The following is a 24,651-nucleotide window of genomic DNA, read 5'->3' on the forward strand; positions in this document are numbered from 1 at the left end:
ATTCCGAGCCCACGCTCACCATCTCCTCCACATTCCGAGCCAGCGCTCACCAATTCCTCCACACACCGAGCCCGCATTCACCATCTCCTCCACACACCGAGCCCGCGTTCACCATCTCCTCCACATTCCGAGCCCGCGCTCACAAACTCCTCCACATTCCGAGCCCACGTTCACCAACTCCTCTGCATTCTGAGCCCGCGTTCACCAACTGCTCCGCATTCCGAGCCTGCGCTCACCAACTCCTCCGCACACCGATCCCACGCTCACCAACTCCTCCGCACACCGATCCCACGCTCACCAACTCCTCCGCATGCCAAGCCTGCGCTCATCAACTCCTCCGCATTCCAAGCCTGTGCTCATCAAATCCTCCACACCGATGAGCCTCCGCTCACCAAATCCTCCACACGGATGAGCCTGCGCTCATCAACTCCTCCGCATTCTGAGCATGCGCTCACCAACTCCTCCGCACACTGAGCCTGCGCTCACCAACTCCTCCGCACACCGAGCCCGCGCTCACAAACTCCTCCGCACACCAAGCCTGCGCTCACCGATTCCTCCGCACACCAAGCCCGCACTCACCAACTCCTCCGCACACCAAGCCCGCGCTCACCGACACCTTCGCACACCGAGCCTGCGCTCACCAACTCCTCCACACACCGAGCCCGCACTCACCAACTCCTCCACACACCGAGCCCGCACTAACCAGCTCCGCCGCATTCCAAGCCTGCGCTCACCAACTCCTCCGCATTCCAAGCCTGTGCTCACCAACGCCTCCACACACCGAGCCCGCGCTTACCAACCCTTCCGCACACCAAGCCTGCGCTCACCAAATCCTCCACACCGATGGGCCTGCGCTCATCAACTCCTCCGCACTCTGAGCATGCGCTCACCAACTCCTCCGCACACCGAGCCCGCGCTCACCAACTCCTCCGCACACCGAGCCCGCGCTCACCAACTCCTCCGCACACCGAGCCCGCGCTCACCAACTCCTCCGCACACCGAGCCTGCGCTCACCGACTCCTCCGCACACTAAGCCCGCGCTCACCAGCTCCTCCGCACACCGAGCCCGCACTCACCAACTCCTCTGCATTCCAAGCCTGCGCTCACCAACTCCTCCGCATTCCAAGCCTGCGCTCACCAACGCCTCCGCACATCGAGCCCGCGCTTACCAACCCTTCCGCACACCGAGCCTGCGCTCACTAAATCCTCCACACCGATGGGCCTGCGCTCATCAACTCCTCCGCATTCTGAGCATGCGCCCACCAACTCATCCGCACACTGAGCCCGCACTCACCAACTCCTCTGCATTCCAAGCCTGCGCTCACCAACTCTTCCGCACACCGAGCCTGCGCTCACCAACTCCTCCGCACACCGAGCTCGCACTCACCAACTCATCCACACACCGAGCTCGCACTCACCAACTCATCCACACACCGAGCTCGCACTCACCAACTCATCCACACACTGAGCTCACGCTCACCAACTCCTCCGCATACCGAGCCTGCGCTCACCAACTCCTCCGCATACCAAGCCTGCGCTCACCAACTCCTCCACATTCCGGGCCTGCACTCACCAACTACTCCGCATTCCAAGCCTGCGCTCACCAACTCCTCCGCATTCCGAGCCAGCGCTCACCAACTCCTCCACATTCCGAGCCAGCGCTCACCAATTCCTCCACATTCCGAGCCCGCGCTCACCAACTACTCCGCATTCCGAGCCTGCGCTCACCAACTCCTCCGCATTCCAAACCTGCACTCACCAACCCCTCCGCACACCGAGCCTGCGCTCACCAACTCCTCCGCACGCTGAGCCCGCGCTCACCAACTCCTCCACATTCCGAGCCTGCGCTCACCAACTCCTCCGCTTTCCAACCCTGCGCTCACCAACTCCTCCGCTTTCCAAGGCCGTGCTCACCAACTCCTCCACATGCTGAGCCAGCGCTCACCAACTCTTCCGCACACCGAGCCCGCGCTCACCAACTCCTCCACATTCCGAGCCAGTGCTCACCAACTCCTCCGCATTCCGAGCCAGCGCTCACCAACTCCTCCACATTCCGGGCCTGCGCTCACCAACTCCTCCACATTCCGGGCCTGCGCTCACCAACTACTCCGCATTCCGAGCCAGCGCTCACCAACTCCTCCGCATTCCGGGCCCGCGCTCACCAACTCCTCCACATTCCGGGCCTGCGCTCACCACCTCCTCCGCTTTCCAACCCTGCGCTCACCAACTCCTCCGCTTTCCAAGCCCGTGCTCACCAACTCCTCCGCTTTCCAAGGCCGCGCTCACCAACTCCTCCACATGCTGAGCCAGCGCTCACCAACTCTTCCGCACACCGAGCCCGCGCTCACCAACTGCTCCGCATTCCGAGCCCGCGCTCACCAACTCCTCCGCATTCCGAGCCTGCGCTCACCAACTCCTCCGCTTTCCGACCCTGCGCTCACCAACTCCTCCGCTTTCCAACCCTGCGCTCACCAACTCCTCCGCATTCCGAGCCTGCGCTCACCAACTCCTCCGCTTTCCGACCCTGCGCTCACCAACTCCTCCGCTTTCCAAGCCCGTGCTCACCAACTCCTCCGCTTTCCAAGGCCGTGATCACCAACTCCTCCACATGCTGAGCCAGCGCTCACCAACTCTTCCGCACACCGAGCCCGCGCTCACCAACTGCTCCGCATTCCGAGCCGGCGCTCACCAACTCCTCCGCATTCCGAGCCTGCGCTCACCAACTCCTCCGCATTCCGAGCCCGCGCTCACCAACTCCTCCGCACTCACACTGTACATGTTCCCTTCATCAATTTTAAAGTGATGTGTGTGTCCGGGCTCAGGAGGATGCTGGAAGATGCAGGAAAGTTTTACCAAACACTGGAGCCCCTTTAGCACATAACGCCACCTTCAATCAAGGACTTGGATCGTGTGCTCAGTGCGCAGAAGGTGAAGGAATGTGCTAATGCTAATTCATGTTTGCTGAACCCAATCCCAAAATGGAATGTTATGCACTTATAGCCAAAGGTAGAAATAAATAAAAGCTGCCAAGGTAAACGGAACATCAGCACTAAATTTCAAAATCAAATCACTAAAATAATTAGCAACATTCTCCACGATTTGTTTTTTGTCGTTGTTTTAATTCATGAATTTTGAACACCTAAGGGCTTAACGTAGAGCATACCTTTGAAATGGTAAGGCTGCACTGGCACTGTAGATCATTAACATCTTTATTGATGTGCTGCAGCCCCCTCAGTGCCATAGCCAGAGAACTCCTCGCTGCCTGTCCTTCCATTGAGATTGCCAGACGGCTTTGAATTTGTGTTGCAGGCTTTTGATTTGATTAATGAATCAAAGAATTCCTACAGTGCAGAAAGAGGCCATTTGGCCCATCGAGTCTGCACCGACCACAATCCCACTCAGTCCCTATCCTGTAACCTCATGTATTTACCCTGCTAATCTCCTTGACACTAAGAGGCAATTTAGCATGGCCAATCCACCGAACATTTTTGGACTTTGGGAGGAAACCAAAACTTTAACATAGGATCATCTGGACTCGAAACGTCAGCTCTTTTCTCTCCTTACAGATGCTGCCAGACCTGCTGAGATTTTCCAGCGTTTTCTCCTTTGATTATGAATGCTCAACCTATATACACAGGGTAAGAAATCTGGCTCTGACCAATACGCACAACTGATGTCATCAGGTGAAGTAACAATCAATTTATACCGAACCACACATACTGCCCCACACAAAGACACCTACAGTGTACGTACACAAACACTCCCACACGCATTCTCACTCTCTCACACGCACACACATTCTCACTCTCTCACACGCACACACATTCTCACTCTCTCTCACACGCACACACATTCTCACTCTCTCTCACGCACGCACACATTCTCACTCTCTCTCACGCACGCACACATATTCTCACGCGCACACACATTCTCACTCTCTCTCACGCGCACACACATATTCTCACTCTCTCTCATGCGCACACATTCTCACTCTCTCTCACACACGCGCGCGCCCACACTCTCGTACGCACGTGCACCCACACTCTCTCGTACGCACGCGCCCCCACACTCTCTCGTACGCACGTGCCCCCACAATCTCGTACGCACGCGCGCCCACTCTCGTACGCACGCGCACCCACACTCTCGTACGCACACGCACCCACACTCTCGTATGCACGCCCACCCACACTCTCGTGTACGTGCACCCACACTCTCCCGTATGCACGCGCACCCACACTCTCTCGTACGCATGCGCACCCACACTCTCTCGTACGCACGCGCACCCACACTCTCTCGTACACACGCGCGCCCACACTTTCTCTCTCATGCATGCGCCCACGCCCCTTGCTCTCTCATACACGCGTCCAAGCTCTCTCTTTCACACACGCGTATGCCCATGTCCACGCTCTCTCTCACACACGCCCACACTCTCTCCCACATGCGTGCTCACACACTCGTGCGCCCACACACACACGTGCGCACACACACACACGTGCGCACACACACACGTGCGCACACACACACACGTGCGCACACACACACACGTGCGCACACACACACACGTGCGCACACACACACACGTGCGCACACACACACATGTGCGCACACACACACACGTGCGCCCCCACACACACACACACACTCATGTGCGCCCCCACACACACACACGTGCGCCCCCCACACACACGCGTGCACCCACACGCGCACCCATACAAACGCGCGCCCACACACACGCGCGCCCACACACATGCGCGCCCACACACACACACACACGTGCGCCCCCCACACGTGCGCCCACACTCACGTGCGCCCACACTCACGTGCGCCCACACACACGTGCGCCCCACACGCGCACACACGTGCACCCACATACGCGCGCGCCCACACACACACACACGTGCGCCCCCACACACACACGTGCGCCCCCACACACACACGTGCGCCCCCACACACACACGTGCGCCCCCACACACACACGTGCGCCCCCACACACACACGTGCGCCCCCACACACACACGTGCGCCCCCACACACACACGTGCGCCCCCACACACACACGTGCGCCCCCACACACACACGTGCGCCCACACACACGTGCGCCCACACACACGTGCGCCCACACACACGTGCGCCCACACACACGTGCGCCCACACACACGTGCGCCCACACACACACACACACACTCATGTGCGCCCCCACACACACACGTGCGCCCCCCACACACACACACGTGCACCCACACGCGCACACACGTGCACCCACACACACGCGCGCCCACACACACGCGCGCCCACACACACGCGCGCCCACACACACACACTCATGTGCGCCCCCACACGTGCACCCACACTTACGTGCGCCCACACACACGTGCGCCCCTCACACACACACGTGCACCCACACGCGCACACACGTGCACCAACACGCGCGCCCCCACACACGCGCGCGCCCACACACACTCATGTGCGCCCCCACACACACACACGTGCGCCCCCCACACGTGCGCCCACACACACGTGCGCCCACACACACGTGCGCCCACACGCACTCTCTCACACGTGCGCCCACACGCACACTCTCACACGTGCGCCCACACACTCTCTCACACGTGCGCGCACACACACACGCGCGCCCCCACACACACGCGCGCCCCCACACACACACGCGCGCGCGCCCACACACACGCGCGCGCGCCCACACACACACACGCGCGCGCGCCCACACACACACACGCGCGCGCGCCCACACACACACGCGCGCGCCCACACACACACGCGCGCGCCCACACACACACGCGCGCGCCCACACACACACACGCGCGCCCACACACACGCGCGCGCCCACACACACACACGCGCGCCCACACACACACGCGCGCCCACACACACACACGCGCGCCCACACACACACACGCGCGCCCACACACACACACGCGCGCCCACACACACACACGCGCGCCCACACACACACGCGCGCCCACACACACACGCGCGCCCACACACACACGCGCGCCCACACACGCGCGCCCACACACACACACGCGCCCACACACACACGCGCGCCCACACACACACGCGCGCCCACACACACACGCGCGCCCACACACACACGCGCGCCCACACACACACGTGCGCCCACACACACGTGCGCCCACACACACGTGCGCCCACACACACGTGCGCCCACACACACGTGCGCCCACACACACGTGCGCCCACACACACTCCCACACACATGCGCCCACACACACACATGCGCCCACACACACACACACACGCGCCCACACACTCACACACACACGCGCACACACACGCGCCCACACACACACACGCGCGCCCCCACACACACACACACATGCGCCCACACACACACACACACATGCGCCCACACACACACGCGCCCACACACACACATGCGCCCACACACGCACACATGCGCCCACACACGCACACATGCGCCCACACACGCACACATGCGCCCACACACGCACACATGCGCCCACACACGCACACATGCGCCCACACACGCACACATGCGCCCACACACACACACACATGCGCCCACACACACACACATGCGCCCACACACACTCGCATGCGCCCACACACACACATGCGCCCACACACACACACACATGCGCCCACACACAAACACATGCGCCCACACACAAACACATGCGCCCACACACTCACACATGCGCCCACACACACACACATGCGCCCACACACACACACATTCGCCCACACACACACACATTCGCCCACACACACACACACATGCGCACACACACACACACGCGCCCACACACACTCACACACGCGCACACACACACACACGCGCCCACACACACACACACACACACATGCGCCCACACACACACACACATGCGCGCCCACACGCGCCCACACACATACACGTGCGCCCACACACACACACACGCGCCCACACACACACACACGCGTGCGCCCACACACACACACACACGTGCGCCCACACACACACACACACACGTGCGCCCACACACACACACACGTGCGCCCACACACACACGTGCGCCCACACACAATCACACTCACGCGCCCACACACACACTCACGCGCCCACACACACACTCACGCGCCCACACACACACTCACGCGCCCACACACACACTCACGCGCCCACACACACACTCACGCGCCCACACACACACTCACGCGCCCACACACACACTCACGCGCCCACACACACACTCACGCGCCCACACACACACTCACGCGCCCACACACACACCCACGCGCCCACACACACACCCACGCGCCCACACACACACTCACGCGCCCACACACACACTCACGCGCCCACACACACACACTCACGCGCCCACACACACATACACCTACAGTGTACACGCACGCAGTCTCTCTCACACATACGCTTACTCTCACACAACACACACGCTCTCACACAACACACATACGCTCTCACACAACACACGTGCACACTCTCACAGACACCTACAGTGTATGTTCACGCACGCGCGCACACACATGCGCGCGCGCACACACGCGCGCCCGCGCACACGCGCATGCGCCCGCGCACACACGCGCGCGCGCACACACGCACATGCGCGCGCACACACGCACATGCGCGCGCACACACACGCACATGCGCGCGCACACACACGCACATGCGCGCGCACGCACGCACATGCTCGCGCACGCACACACATGCGCGCCCGCACACACATGCGCGCCCGCACACACACACATGCGCCCGCACACACACACATGCGCCCGCACACACACACATGCGCCCGCACACACACACATGCGCCCGCACACACACACATGCGCCCGCACACACACACATGCGCCCGCACACACACACATGCGCCCGCACACACACACATGCGCCCGCACACACACACACATGCGCCCGCACACACACACATGCGCGCGCACACACACGCGCGCGCGCGCACACACACACACACGCGCGCACACACACACGCGCGCACACACACACACACACACACACGCGCACACACACACACACGCGCGCACACACACACGCGCGCGCACACACACACACACGCGCACACACACACGCGCGCGCGCACACACACACGCGCGCGCGCACACACGCGCGCGCACACACATGCGCGCGCACACACACATGCGCGCGCACACACACATGCGCGCGCACACACACATGCGCCGCACACACACATGCGCGCGCACACACACATGCGCGCGCACACACACATGCGCGCGCACACACACACACACAGACACACACACTGAAGCACATTGAACTTGTGAACAGTATTTTATAATTAGGCATGCTTCAACTGCCAACAGCTAAGTAGTATGTTGTTGATTTGGTGACTCACTCCAAATAATTCTAATTAAGCTGGCTGGGTTTTTATCAGATGCCAGCTGTCAGATTGGAGCACAGAGGATACAGAGTGAGCACTGCAGTCTCTGCAACGATGTGGAGAGTACTCCGAGCTGATCGAAGGGCCTTGGGCTGTGTGTAGAGATTTGAAATGTTGTTTCATTTACTGATGCTGGAATCAATCACCAAAAATCCCTAAGATTGGATGTAAAGATAGGAAAAAGCTGGTTAACCCACTTCAGCTTTGTCCTTTACACCGCCATGTACATTTAAATATTAGCAATCTAGTCAGAGGTTACTTGCATTTCAGATGGATTCCCCTCAGAGCTCTAGGTAAGAACATAAGAATCTCAAGAATTATTACCTGAACTTCCTCAGATTCCATTCGCAACTTCTGAGCTGAATTTTTTCCCAGCCCGTTTCACCCGACCTTCTGACTCAGGCCAGGCGAGACCCAGGCAGTGAAACACGTCCCCGGGGCTGAGCGACAAAGAACAGTGGAGACCAGTGCGGGGCATTGGTCCAACTGAACTTTGCATTTCTGGCCAATTGTCATGCAAACCTTCCCTGGAAACTTCTAAAGGGAGTTCTGAGGTTAAGGCTGCAGAGAAAAGCAGCATAAACTACGATGGTGGTTGGTAGGTGTAGTTAAGAACACAGACCAAAGGCTTGATTGATTAAAGCACCAGAATCCTTGGTCCTGTTACTGGCCCAAGGTAGTAAACAATGTATCGTTTAATTGTTTTTAAATTTGTAGGGTGCAGCCAGAAGGTGCTTTATAGGAGTGTTGTGGAACAAAATGTGACCACCAAGCCATATTTGGCGATATCAAGTCAGATGATCAAAAGCTTAGTCAAAGTAGCAGCGTTTAAGGAACTTATTAAAGAAGAAGAGAGAGGTGCAGGGGCGTAAGGAGGAAATTCCAGAGCTTAGGGTAGATGAAGGCACAGCCAGCAATGGTGAAGTGATTAAAACTGGAAATGCTCAAGTGGCCAGAATTGGTGAATCGTTGAGAATTTGGAAGGGTGGATAGGAACAAAGCAAGTCACATGATTGATCAAACCTAGCTACTAGAAAAAGTTAAGAGAGTCTTTCCATTTCACTCTGTCTTCCTTTGAGAATGTCAGTAAAACAAAGGAGATAGTCATCGACTGGCTCCTGCTCTGACCAAGACCGCCAGAAACTTCAAAGGGTTGTGAACGTAGCCCAGTCTATCATGCAAACCAGCCTCCCACCCATTGACTCTGTCTGTACTTCCCGCTGCCTCAAAAAAGCAGCCAGCATAATCAAGGACATAAGAACATAAGAAATAGGAGCAGGAGTAGGCCATCTAGCCCCTCGAGCCTGCCCTGCCATTCAATAAGATCATGGCTGATCTGAAGTGGATCAGTTCCACTTACCCGCCGGATCCCTATAACCCCTAATTCCCTTACCGATCAGGAATCCATCTATCCGTGATTTAAACATATTCAACGAGGTAGCCTCCACCACTTCAGTGGGCAGAGAATTCCAGAGATTCACCACCCTCTGAGAGAAGAAGTTCCTCCTCAACTCTGTCCTAAACTGACCCCCCTTTATTTTGAGGCTGTGCCGTCTAGTTCTAGCTTCCTTTCTAAGTGGAAAAAATCTCTCCATCTCTACCCTATCCAGCCCCTTCATTATCTTATAGGTTTCTATAAGATCCCCCCTCAGCCTTCTAAATTCCAATGAATACAAACCCAATCTGCTCAATGTCTCCTCATAATCAACACCCTTCATCTCTGGTATCAACCTGGTGAACCTTCTCTGCACTCCTTCCAAGGCCAATATATCCTTCCGCAAATAAGGGGACCAATACTGCACACAGTATTCCAGCTGCGGCCTCACCAATGCCTTGTACAGATGCCGCAAGACTTCTCTGCTTTTGTATTCTATCCCCCTCGCGATATAGGCCAACATCCCATTTGCCTTCTTGATCACCTGTTGCACCTGCAGATTGGGTTTTTGCGTCTCATGCACAAGGACCCCCAGGTCCCTCTGCACAGTGGCATGTTGTAATTTTTTTCCATTTAGATAATAATCCAATTTGCTATTATTTCCTCCAAAGTGAATAACCTCGCATTTGTCAACATTATACTCCATCTGCCAGATCCTCGCCCACTCACTCAGCCTGTCCAAATTTCTCTGCAGACCTTCTACACCCTCCACACGATTCACTTTTCCACTTATCTTTGTGTCGTCTGCAAACTTTGTTACCCTACACTCAGTCCCCTCCTCCAGATCGTCTATATAAATGGTAAATAGTTGAGGCCCCAGTACCGATCCCTGCGGCACGCCACTAGTTACCATCTGCCAACCAGAAAAGCACCCATTTATTCCGACTCGCTGCTTCCTGTCGGATAGCCAATCCCCAATCCACGCTAACACCCTACCCCCAACTCCGTGTGGCCCAATCTTCTTCAGCAACCTTTTGTGAGGCACCTTATCAAACGCCTTTTGGAAATCCAAAAACACCGCATCCACCGGTTCCCCTCCGTCAACCGCACAGGTCACATCTTCATAAAAATCCAACAAGTTCGTCAAGCACGACTTTCCCCTCTTGAATCCATGCTGCGTCTGCTTAATCGAACCATTCTTATCCAGATGGCCTGCTATTTCTTCTTTAATGATGGATTCCAGCATTTTCCCAACTACAGGCGTTAAGCTAACCAGCCTGTAGTTACCCGCCTTTTGTCTATTACCTTTTTTAAACAGCGGCGTAACATTAGCTGTTTTCCAATCCACCGGCACTACCCCAGAATCCAACGAATTTTGATAAATAACCACTAACGCATCCGCTATTACCTCTGACATTTCTTTCAGTACCCTGGGGTGCATTCCATCTGGGCCTGGGGACTTGTCCACCTTCAGTCCCATTAGTCTACCAAGCACTGCCTCCCTGGTAACATTAATTGTATTGAGTACCTCTCCTCCTACCAACCCTCTATCGTTAATATTCAGTAAACTATTTGTGTCTTCCACCGTGAAGACCGACACAAAAAACTTATTTAAAGTTTCAGCCATTTCCTCATTTCCCACTATTAAATCCCCCCCTCTCGTCCTCCAAGGGTCCAACATTCACTCTTGCCACTCTATTCCTTTTTATATATTTGTAAAAGCTTTTACTATCATTTTTTATATTTAGAGCTAGCCTAGCTTCATAACCTATCTTTCCTTTCTTTATCGCTTTCTTAGTCATTCTTTGTTGTTTCTTAAAGTTTCCCCAATCTTCCGATTCTCCACTATTTTTGGCCACTCTGTTCGCACCGGTCTTTAATTTAATACTCTCCTTAATTTCCTTCGTTATCCATGGCTGGTTATCCCTTTTCTTACAACCCTTCTTTATCATCGGAATATATTGTTGCCGAGTACTGAAAAGGATCTCCTTAAAAATCCTCCACTGTTCCTCAGCTGTCCTACCTACCAGTCTGCTCTCCCAGTCCACCTTAGCCAATTCAGCCCTCATCCTATCGTACTTCCTTCTGTTCAAACAGAGGACACTTTCTCCTCTTCCATTTGTACCAGAAATTCAACCATATTGTGATCACTTGACCCAAGAGGGTCCTTCACAAGAACATCCTTAATTCTACCTACCTCGTTACACATTACCATGCACCTCGGACATTCTCTCTTCCACCTTCTTCCATCAGGAGAAAGTTAGAAAACTCTGAAGTCACGTACCAACTAACTCAAGAACAGCTTCTTCCCTGCTGCCATCAGACTATCATTTTGTAAGCTTTCTCTTCACCCGAGCTGTAACTGCAACACTATATCCTGCACCTTATTCTTTCCTTCTCACCCAGTATGTTTTGACCATATAGCACGCAAGAAACAATACTTTTCACTGTATTCCAATACATGTGACAATAATAAATCTAAATCAAAACATCGAGTTGCTGTTCCCTCTGCCACTGGCATATTCAACACACGATGCACTTTATTTAACGAGATGCCTTGGCTGTTTTACTTCATTGGAATTCTAAGCTATGAACATGGACTCACGTTGCTGTAATGGTCAGGACAGGGCTCTGACTAACGCTGTAGCAGGAACTTCAGTCAGTGTTATTTGAGAGTTCACAAAAAGGTGCAAGCTTGTGTATTGTCTAGCACAGACTGTGAAAACCACAGTGTTTGTTTTTCGAAGAGATGAAGCTATTAAGAAACTGTCATCAGCTCTGGAACAGCAGGAGCAGTTTATTACACACTAGTTTGCACACCAGAACCACTTGTTCCAATACCCCCCCAGAGATCCTAAATAAACCACATAGTGAAATAACACTGCCCAATTGCAATCATTCTTTTAAAAAGTATTTCTTCAACCTGAGTCAGCGATTTAATTACGCCATTTTCAGAGGTGGGATTGCACTGATGAAGGAGGTTAAACCATGTTCCGCTGATAAGATCACAGGAAGTTATTGCTTTGACATGGTATTTTCCATATATACAGCCTGCCGTTGGTCTTTATCTGCTGTTTCAGATCACAGATCAACTGCACCTGTCCCTTTTGATGAAGTTTACAGCATTTTACAGCAACTGTCACTGAGATTTTCTCAAATGCCTACAGTAATTACATTTCTGAACTTGGTAACGCTGACAAGCACAACAGTGGCACATTTTCATCCCATTTGATGTTTTTTCTGCTATTACTGTACAGGTCTGTGTGTGACAGTACTGGGCAACTTGTGACGGGAGTTAGAGGAGATGGAGATCATTGCAACTCGTTTCAAATTCACTGATACTGAGACCAAAAAGGCTTAAATGTACTCATGTAAATTTGTGATAAGGAGTGTAAATTGCAAGTCAGGTGCTTGTGAATTACACAAGAGTGTGCAAGTGATTGAGTGTGAAAGACAGAAAATGCAGAAACGAATGAGCATACTAACATATGATTTAGGAGAAGTAGGCCACTCGGCCCCTCAAGCCTGTTCCACCATTCAATAAGATCATGGCTGATCGGACTGTAACCTCAACCCCACATTCCTGCCTATCTCCTGATAACCTTTCACCCCCTTGTTAATCAAGAATCTATCTCGCTCTGCCTTAAAAATATTCAAAGAGTCTGCTTCCACTGCCTTTTGAGGAAGTGAGTTCCAGAGAATCAAGACCCTCTGAGGAAACAAATTATTTTCATCTCTGTCTTAAATGAGCAATACCTTACTTTTAAAACGTGGCCCTTAGTTCTAGATTCTCGCACAAGAGGAAACATCCTCTCCACATCCACCTGGTCAATAAAACCGTCATCTCTTAATCTTCTGAATCCGAGTGGGTACAAACCCATCCTCTCCAACCTTTCCTCATAAGACAACCTGCTTGTTCCTGGTATCAGTTGAGTAAACCTTTTTACTGCTCCAAGCACATTTACATCTTTCTTTAAATATGGTGACCAATATTGTACACAATACTCCAGATGTGGTCTGTACGATTGAAGCATAACCTCCCTACTTTTGTAATCAACACACCTCGCAAGGAACTATAACATTTGATTAGCTTTCCTAATTACTTGTCTTACCTGTATACTGGTGTTCTGTGATTCATACAATAGGACACCCAGATCCCTCTGCACCTCAGAGCTTTGCAATATCTCATCATTCAGATAAACTAGAGAAATTTACTGCATGTATGAGTGAATGGGGAAGCGAGCGAAAGACTGTGCAACTCTGCGTGGGACTGAGTATAACAATGAATGACAACAGTTTAGTCGAATGCATGAGAGAGCGTGTGAATTAGGGCACAATTGAGCGAGTGAATGAGAAAGAAATTTAATCAATACAAAATAATGAACAAAAAAGAAAGATAATGAACAGAAAGGAGCAATGCACGACGTACAAGGGCTCTGCCCACATCACAAGACACAGAATCATCCAAACATCAATCTGCTCTGTTGCTCGTGCAGCTGTTCACATCAAACTGTCAAAGCCTTCACTGAACTGTATCTCATTCTGTGGTGTTTTGCTTACAGAAGTCCAAAGAATTGTAACTGTGAAATACATCTGGCTCTTAAAACAACATTTACCACAAAACCTCACACATATCACACAAGTGTAATCACCTCAGGCATGTTTCTAGCTGGCAAATTAATTTGGTAAAAAATCAGACTGCACCAAGAAACCAGCCATGAGCTATGTCGTTTACATATTAACATCACCTTTACACAAGATTCACAAAACACTGTCTTCAGTGCAATCTTCTCAGAAATTGAGGTTATCATTTCTATCTGAAGTATCAATTGAATAATTAGCTTGCCTTCACTCCCAAGCATTGCTTCCCAAGAATCTGCTGCAATTTAATATCAGATAGAAAAACTCTGGCTGCAGCACAGACAAGACATAACATGGAACAATGCCACCTTGGGCACAGGTCTTCAAACCTCTATATAGAGAAAGACTAGATTTGACCACTGAAACAAGTTATGCCATCATACCATTGAGTTACTGCTCTCTGATCATTGTGAAAAGCATTATTTTGTATTGATTATGTATAGAAATCCTCAGTTCCCCTCCCCCCAATGCCTCATTGCTTGTGTCAGTTACCTGTTTCTGCGTTGATGTGGCCATTTGCAGCTGGCAGAATTTCATGGCTTGCTCCAAAGCTACATCTTCATCAACCTGGAAAAAAATTAAACAGTTAGCAAAGAAGAAATTAGAAAATGTAAAATCCCACAGAACTGAATCCCATTTCCTTTCCCCATTGCAACAATCAAGTCACTGTAAAGTTTGGCATCTCTGTAGTACTGGCATTATTGTCCATTCATGTACATTTGTTTAGTAACAATTAGAACACAGGAACCCCAACACAGAAAAACATGAGTTGCACATCAGTACTGAACGCTGTGCCTTGTGGTAAATATAGTAATTGCATCCCTTGGCACTGTAGATTACTGAGGGTGCTAAATTGGATTGGCCCCATAAACTGGCATGACGGTTCGTGGTGCATGTTTACCCCATGCCTGTGAAAAGTAAGGCAAGTGGCATATCCAATGATAATTGATTATATATCAGAGGGAATTGTACTGTACACTAACTGCATGCATCAGCAGGGTCCCCAATATGGTTACTTGTTAAGGTTGCTTAAATCCAGCCCGCACCTCTTAAAGTGAAAGTCTTTGTGGCTGCTGAGGTGCTGATATCTTTGGGAACAGTGCTGTGCAACAAAGAACAATGGCTATTCATGGGAGAGAGTGTGAAGCAAGATTTTCCAATGCTGCACTGGAGTTCTTGGTGGAGGAGGTGGAAAAGGTGACCAATGTGCCGTATTTCGGTGATGGGGCTCCCCCAGACATGACAAGTGGAAATGGATAGTGGTGAAAATTAATGTTAGGGGTTTAGCCCCAAAATCATGGATGCAATTTTGGAAGAATTTAATGATCACACAAGTTGTCAAGGTGAGTGAATGAATTTTCAAATGCTATGTGCCACCAACTGCTACCTCACACACTGTTCAATTCATTCCTTCACTTGCCTATCAATAATTTCTATCATTCATACCTAATATTCATATGCTTCACCTCACAATGCACATCTCATACACATATCTCTCACACTATCATCTACCCAACCATGGCACATCACTCAAACTGCATGACGTTCATTAACACAGTTCACGTGCTCTTGCAGAGAAAGTGGCACACACCCAGAAGCAGCAGGAACTAACAATCTACTTTCGATCAACAATAAAGTGATGTAACTGGTCATTAACGGGGCTATCAAGCGGCACTTACTCAACAATAACCCGCTCATGGGTGCTAGGTTTGGGTTCTACCAGGGTCATTCAGCTCCTGACCTCTTACACCCTTGGTTCAAAGATGGACTCAAGAGCTGAAGTCCAAGGGTGAGGTGACAGTGACATCAAAGCAGCATTAGACTGAGTGTGGCATCAATTAGCCCATGCAAAGTTGGAGTCAATGGGAATCAAACATATAGACCTATTCTCCTTTGGTTGGAATCCTACCCAGTGCCATCAATCTGCAAAGTGACAGCGGTAGCCAGCTGTTAGGGACCAGATCAGAAACCCCAAGGTATATTCTGAAGTTAGACTAGACCCCACCTATTTTTGATTTTGGCATTAGTGTGAGAGGCGGCACAGTGGTTAGCACTGCTGCCTCACAGTGCCAGGGACCCAGGTTCGATTCCCAGCTTGGGTCACTGTCTGTGCAGAGTCTTTAGGCTTCCTCCGGTGCTCTGGTTTCCTCCCACAAATCTGAAAGACACCCTGGTTAAGTACATTGGCCATGCTAAATTCTCCCTCAGTGTACCCGAACAGGTGCTGGAGTGTGGCGACTAGGGGATTTTCACAATAACTTCATTGCAGTATTAATGTAAGCCTACTTGTGACACTAATAAATAAACTTAAACTGCAAAGGATAAGATGTTTCATCCCATTTGTGATTCTATTGACACACTGAAAAGCTTAGATCATAACAAACTTTATTTTTAATATTAAGTTTAACAATAAAGAATGAATGAGCTTAACTGAGAGAGAGAGAGAGAGAGATCCTGCTTTTTGCAGACCCAAGCAGAAACTGCCTGCTTTTCTCTAAGCTTAGCTTCTCCTCTTTACATGACTTGGCCTCTGCCAATCAACCTAATCAAAACCTACCCTCAAACCATAGGGGAAAAACCAAACATAAACCAAAAATGTATCAGCTCAGATTAACACAAACACCCCATTATCTCAAAGCAATTATTCTGCTCCATTCTCAGCATGTGGGCTGCCTGGCGCAGACAAATCGGCCCTGTATAAACAGAGATGACTTCTAAATATACACTTCACAAGAAACAGGATATAAAGGCACCATATCATTACACAGCATTCAAAGGGGATGATGCGATGCAACCTTTCCCAGTCACAAGATTAGCAAATAGAATCAGGTGTACATAGCTATCATCAGGAAATAGCTTACCATCAAGAAACAGCTTACCTAGATGACTAATAGATCTGTGGAAGCATACAGATGCCAATTTCGAGAATCATGGAATGAGAGAGATGCAGACAGCCCAAATACACAAAGAGGAAAATCACAGAGCAGTCAGGGTATAACTGCCAGCATCTGTAGAAGCAGGCGGGTTGGTTTAGCAACTCACAGCCAGTGGCTATTTCAACATCTAACAGCCAAGAAGGCATGGTAATATCTAAGAGCTGGAGAGGCCAGTTCTAAGCTCAAAAGTCTGAGAGACCATTTTAGCATCTGAAAAGTAGAGCCAAGATAGTGCAGGAACCTTTGCAAAGACTGTTTAAATATCTTGGCCGGACTAGTTTACCAGACTCAATCATCCATCTTGTATTGTATGGTGACTATAAAATGGACTTGACTTACAGATTTATTTAATTTGGATATTGTTTGAGAATGGGGAAGACTTAAGCAGTTCAAGAATCATATATATTTTGGAACAAGGAATAATTTCTATAATTTCTGTTTAGTGAGGTGAGGTGATGCATTTTGAGGACAAATGCGAGGTGATGCATTTTGGAGGATCAAATTTAGATGTGAATTATACTGTAAATGGCAGAACCATTAGGAACATTAACATACAGAGGGATCTGGGTATGCAGGTCCACACTTCCCAATAAGTGGCAACACAGGTGGCCAAGGTAATTAAGGCGGCATATGGCATGCTTGCCTTAATCACCGGGGGCACTGAATTCAAGAGTTGGGAAATCATGTTTCCGCTATATAAAATCTTGGTTAGGCGCAAATTGAGTATTGCATACAGTTTTGATCACCACACTACCAGAAGGACGTGGAAGCTTTGGAAAGAGTGCAAAAAAGGTTCACCGGGATGTTGCCTGGCCTCGAGGGTGTTGGCTATGAGCAGAGGTTGAGTAAACTAGGATTGTTTTCACTGGAAAGATGGAGGCTGAGGGGAGACCTGATAGAAGTCAACAAAATTATGAGAGGCACAGACAGGATGGATAGTCAAAGGGTTTTTCCAAGTGTCAATTACAAGGGGCCACAGGTTCAAGGTGAGAGGGGGAAAGTTTAAGGGAGATGTGCGGGGGAAGTTTTTCATGCACAGAGTGGTGGGTGCCTGGAACGCGATGCTAGAAGAGGTGGTGGAAGCAGGCACATGAGCAACATTTAAGAGGCATCTGAATGGGTACATGAATCGGGAGGGAATAGAGGGATATGGACCGACTAAGGGCAGAAGTTATTTTTAGTTTAGTTAGGGCATCATGATCGGCAGAGGCTTGGAGGGTCGAAGGGCCTGTTCCTGTGCTGTACTTTTCTTTGTTCTTATATTCAATTGTTTCAGAGTCCTGGTCATGAAGGTGCACTGTCATTACGCTCACAGCTGCCAGTTCAGACACTGACAATGTGTGCATCATATAGATGGGATCTGCAGATGGTGAGACACTGAGCACATCAGGGGACAGAGATAATGCAGGCACCAGCTCTCTACAGGATGAGGCCATACACAAGTTTTGCTGCAGAGGACTCAGATAAGGACTTTGATGGGCTACACTACAGAAAAAGGCAGATGGCTGTACACACTGAAATGACAGATGCATTGGAAATTTTGCCAGAAAGCCGAGGAGTTCAGCACCAACTTGACACAGAGCTTTGAGCAGAGTTTGGAGCCCATCCTTTTCAGCATGGAAGTGGTGATCAACTTCTTCCAACGGCCCTGTGGACCCAACCATGATGCAGCATTCGATGGTCGCCCAAGGGGAACAGGAGTGGATCTATGGAGAACGCTCAGGTTACAGCATTCATGTTTGCCGCACTGTCACTTCAACAGTGTCCCTGCTGTTACCCATCTGGTAGCCTGGCCAGATTGCTGCTGCCCATGCTGAGATGATATGGTCTGAAGCTGGGCTGCTGCTCCAAGGCCTACTGCAGCTCCTTCCACTGAAATTCAGCAGCCTTCTCCGAGCCACTTAGTAGCAGCATAAGTAAAGACAAAGACACCAAGGAAATGCATATGGATGATTAGTTTATGCTTGTTTACAACTTGGCATGCTTTACTTCATAAACTTGGTTTGGAACATATATTTTGCTTTGGCTTTTACTTTTGCATTGTGGCAAGAGGATGCTGCGATGGTTAACGACTGTAAGACATACGGGCTTTTGGCAGCAGGGGGTTGTGCAGCAACCTCACATTTAAGGCCTCCTCAGCTGAATATTGCAGGTTCCACCAGGTAGGGGAATCATTGATTTAGCAAATCAATGGTCTGTTCCATCATATTGTCTGGGGCATTCTGGTCCTCATTGTGTGCATGCTATACAATGAGGCGCATGGGTTGTGAACTAAAGTCATGATCCACATCATCACTGAATAGCTCAGATTACCAGTAGCCCATCCTTTAGATAGCATGGTGTTGAAATACAGCTGGCAGAGCAGACTGCTGCAGAATGAAGGCATCATGGTATATTATGAGGGCACTGACCTGCATTATGCGCTGCCTATAGTTACACAGCAGCTAAACACTGAGGGAGTGAAATCCCTTTTGGTTCCAGTATTTGTGGTATTGGTGTGCATGGAGTCACTGGCACTTTATACCATGGGGAAGTCTATAAACCTTGCAACTTTGCATGCTCACTTTGTCTCCTTGTCTTTGACAAGAGGGACTGAAATGAAGTTATCATGGTTTGAATAGAGAGCTTTAGTGACCTATTTTACTCAATATTGGACTGCAAACTGTGAGGTATTGCTGATATTTCCATCACCGGCCTGGAAGAAGCCAGATTCATAAACTGGCAGTGCAATCCTTGCCCTGCTCTGAGGATGGAGGTGTGGCTGCAACAGTTTACAGATCTCATTTATAGCCTCCTTAGCAAAGCACAGACATTTCAAACATTTAACATTGTTGGTGGTTATCCCAATTAAACAGTGCTGATAGGACTTTCCCCTGCTGCTTAACCTCGTACATGCATTAGGAGAGGGCGCCAGCTGAAGCATGGACTCCAAAAGGTAGCACTGGTGCCAAGTCACTGGTGCCAAATTACACTCTGACCAATGTCATGATCAGCTTGCCTTCCATACTTGCAGCGAACATTAAGTGCACCAAAATGGCATCAGAAATGTGCATCCGAATTGCAGATACCATTTTGGAACTTGAAAGGCAATCACAGCACCAAAGAACCATGGAGCTCAGGTTTGCTTCACTGAACCTTCAAAGCTAGTTATATAACAGTAATTTGATTAAATTTGAATTGGCATTGAAGTGAAGCATACAGGTCATATAATGCTCCACTGAGAACACTGTCCAACTTAGGAATGTCCAATAAGAATTTCCTAAATGCTATCAGTTGTGGTTCAGAGTTGCACTCTCATTGCAATCACCTCAGAGTCAAACAGTTGTGGTTCAAATTTCACTCCAGATCCTTCAGCACTAAAACCTCGGCAATGCTCCATTGCAGGACTGAATGGGTTCTACAATGTTGGAGTTGCCATCTTTCAGATAGGATGTTAGACTGAAGTTTCACTGTGCCATTTTGAAAAGGGGCAGTGGCGCTCTCTCTAGTATTCAGACCAAAAATTATCTCTCCATCTGCATCACTTTAAAAAAAACCTGCTTATTATCACATTGCTCAGTGGAAGTTTCCTGTGCACAGATTCCCAGCGGCATTTTCCATGCTTCCAAGGTACATAATTGGTTGTGAAGTGTTCCAGTGTGTCCTGAGGTTATAAAAGGTGCTACCTAAATGCAAGTTTTCTTTGATTTTGAGAGACACAGCAGTGCTCATTTGTTGAGAAATGCCCATACTTATCTCAGCAAGCAATCATTCCCGAAACTTGTGATATTTTCTGCAGCCATCTCTGGGAGGGATCTAAGCACAAACCAATCTCCAACATAGTACAACAGGGATTACAGTGAGATAGAGTTCCGATAACTAACTGTAAGTGTCCTAAATAAATCAATAGCCTTGAAAATAAATTAATATTGAACCAACTTGTTCAAGATCTGAACCTCGGTTAATAATCTAGCCATGATGTTGTAATCAGGCTGCGAGAGGGAAATAGGTGAGAGCTCATCATCCAGATGATACTGACTGCTGCTGCCCAATTCTTCCTAATTACTAAGTTGGAAAGATCAGGCAATGCCTCAATTATACATAATATAATGTCTGCATACAGTTCTGGCACATAACTACACAATTGCACATTCTTTGTCAGACGTTAAGACTGACAGGCTTGTAGTTACAGATTTCTCCCTCCCTCTCCCTTTTCATGAGGTGAGAAAAGCAAAACATGTACCATATTGTTCTGTCACATTATTATACAATGAGACATACTATACTGTCTACACGCAGTACTGGCACACTACTATAAGAGTTTCCTTTGTGTCCTCTCTTCTGCAACAACCATGTCTTCCGCTTAGTTCAATTTACACCTTGTGTAAATTACACCTCTCCTTCTCTGTCTATATTGTTGGCTCTATTGTAGCCTGGAATCCACTCCAGTATCCCTTGGGATCCATACTTTTCCAATAACCCCAAGGATCCACACTTTTCTGCTTCAGTCTGCCCTGGAATCCATATTTGGTCATTCTTCATTACCTACCTAGTGACATCCGAGAATTTAACACTCGAGTTCCAGCGTTGATCCACAGAACGATACTACAGTATCTGAATTCCGGCTGACATCAACAACTTGTATTTAGTATAGACAATAACTGGCTATGCCAAAACTTCCTCCATCTTAATGTCAGCAAAACCAAAGCTATTTCTCTGGTCATCTCAAGCATCTTCATGCCTCTACATTGCCTTCTGCTGCTGGTACATTGTTCAATCATATTAATTTCCTCTCTCAAACCCATGGCAGTGCCAAGGTCATATCCTTCCACCTCAACAACAATGCTTATATACAGTCTTCCTCGCCACCGCCACACCCCCCCATGAAATCAACTAAAAACACATCACCTCAGGACCAACTTCTTGCACGTTTTCTTGAGCGGAACACTCTCCATTCCTCTACAACTTACTCAAAATGCTACAGCCTAAATCTTTACAAAGTAACACATTCCATAAGCCCCACTACTTCTAAGTTTCATTGGCCCCTGTGCTCCAGCAAAGTGATTTGAGAACTGAACGATCAACCTCACCTGAAAATCCATGCATGGTCTTGGCCACATTGCAGGGCAAGGTGAATTCCACCTGCTCTACATGTCAGTACACACTCCATCACGCTCTGACACTGGGCACCTTCTTGCCCCTTGCTCCTTCCACTCCACTAATTGTGAGTTTCTCCCATAATGTTTTTCCCTCTGGAAATCTGTTTCATTTCAGAAAGCCAGTTGGTGAAGGATAGAACTGGAGGAAATCTTTACATACTTTTATATTTATTATAGAGTGACACATTTCAAATACTGACCTCCCAACCCAATATCCACAGTTTCAATCGTATCTATTTATTGGGGCTCCAGTAAATCCCCAGTTAATGCCCACCAGCTGCATACAATTAAACATAATTAAGACTTTGTCGAATTCCTCCATTTTAACACCTTCCCTATAATTTCAAAAACTTCTCAAAATCTTTTCCTTTGATTGTGCTTTTGCTTATGCACCTTGGCCACGTCCATGTTCTCCTTTCTGTTTGATAGCCACTGTTTTGCTATCAAAACATTAACATTGAAAAGTCTGCCATAAAAATATAAGTTGAGCATGGGAGGAGTTCTTCAAGCACAGGCACAGCTCCTGTAGCTGAGGTGCGACTGAGGGTTTGTTAGTAACAATGGAGATTACAGCTCACCAAGAAGGCTCACTTCCAATTTACTTCCCTTCGCTCTACATACAGCCATGATTCTGTGTCCCGATTGTCAATTTACCCTATTCACTCACTAGCATTAGCTGCGAGAGCCCATGCTGACACTCTGACCTCATGGATCCTCAATTCCTGCAACCCACAAGAAACACAGCTTTAAATGTGGAGAATAAAGGACACCATTACATTCCTGATGGGGATCCTAAAATTAAAAATAAACCACAAGAAACATTTTTTTTTAAAAACGGGGTGTCATCATGAAAGTGCGACTTCCACTCAAGTGTTCAATGACACAATGTTATGTCTGAATGTAACAAAGCCCCCTGGCAAGAAAGCGTGGGATCCAAGGCCAGACTGTGTGGTTTAAACAAGGAACAGCGGGCATGCCATTAGCCAGCTGTCACTGCAACAACTTCAGGATTTCTCTCTGCACCAGTGAGCTGAGTAGAAATACCTTCATTGTTAAAAGCTACGGTATAGATAGATGAACATTGTATTGTTTGTTGAAAGAATTAGTTGAATGTTTAATTTATAGTGATTATTACAGCACATTTCAGAAATATGTTGCTGGAGCTTAAAACAGGAAATAAAAGATAGGCACAATTGAATTCTTTGCAGGCTGAAGAGAAATCACAAGTGATATACTGAATGACATGATCATGGTATCTTTGCAATTCTTACATACACATGTCAATAATTCATCAATAACGCAACATTAGCAAAGTAGCAATCAATAACTAATCAGAGCTAGAGCAAATAGCAAGCAAATTCTGAAGCTTTTTTGATTCCTTAGGTGAGTAGGCCAACAGGTGGCAGATGCAATTCAGTCTGGGTGAGGGTCAAATAATTATGAGTGTAAGGTATCAAGCAAGGAGCCAATGTTAAATGGGATAATTGTACAGTGAGATGAGAGAATACATACAATGGGGGAGGTGAGTTTTTTTATGACCTGGAATGTACTGTCCACAGTGAGAGCAGATGGAATAGCAACTTTCAAAGTGAATTGGCTAAATTCTTGAAAAGGGGGAACAATTGCAGGGCCATGTGGAAAAGAGCCGAGTGACTTGTTTCTGCACAGCAAAAACAGGATAACACGGTGGCACACTGGTTAGCACTGCTGCTGCCTCACAGTGCCAGGGACCTGAGTTCAATTCCAGCCTTGAGTCACTGTGCGGAGTCTGCACATTCTCCACGTCGGCGTGGGTTTCCTCCGAGTGCTTCAGTTTCCTCCCACACTCCAAAGATGTGCAGGTTAGGTGGATTGGCCATGCTAAATTGCCCCTTAGTGTCCAAGCTGTGCAATTTAGGGGGATTAGCCATGGGAAATGTGTGGAGTTATAGGGATAGGGCCAAAGTGGGATGCTCTGTTGGAGAGTCGATGCAGGCTCAATGGGCTGAATGGCCTCCCTCTGCACTGTAGGGATTTGAAGATTCTATGAAAAATCCATGCTTCTGTGAAATCTAGAGCTTGTGTTATTGTTGCATCAATACTGATCAGAGACCATTTGTAAAATGCAACATTTTGCTCAGTCACTAGTACATACCTTATTTT

General features: G+C 49.2%; 1 protein-coding gene across 2 annotated transcripts in view; it reads right to left on the minus strand.

Moving 5' to 3' along the window:
- The window catches only part of cabin1 (calcineurin binding protein 1), a 524,701-nt gene that overhangs the window by 79,951 nt on the left and 420,099 nt on the right, over positions 1-24,651 (minus strand). For both annotated transcript variants that reach the window (XM_078226800.1, XM_078226799.1), the window contains one exon: positions 14,928-15,002. In XM_078226800.1, coding sequence (XP_078082926.1) covers positions 14,928-15,002 — 75 coding nt within the window. The remainder of the gene's footprint in view (positions 1-14,927; positions 15,003-24,651) is intronic.

Source organism: Mustelus asterias, chromosome 13 (assembly GCF_964213995.1).
Source record: "Mustelus asterias chromosome 13, sMusAst1.hap1.1, whole genome shotgun sequence".
NCBI lineage: Eukaryota > Metazoa > Chordata > Chondrichthyes > Carcharhiniformes > Triakidae > Mustelus > Mustelus asterias.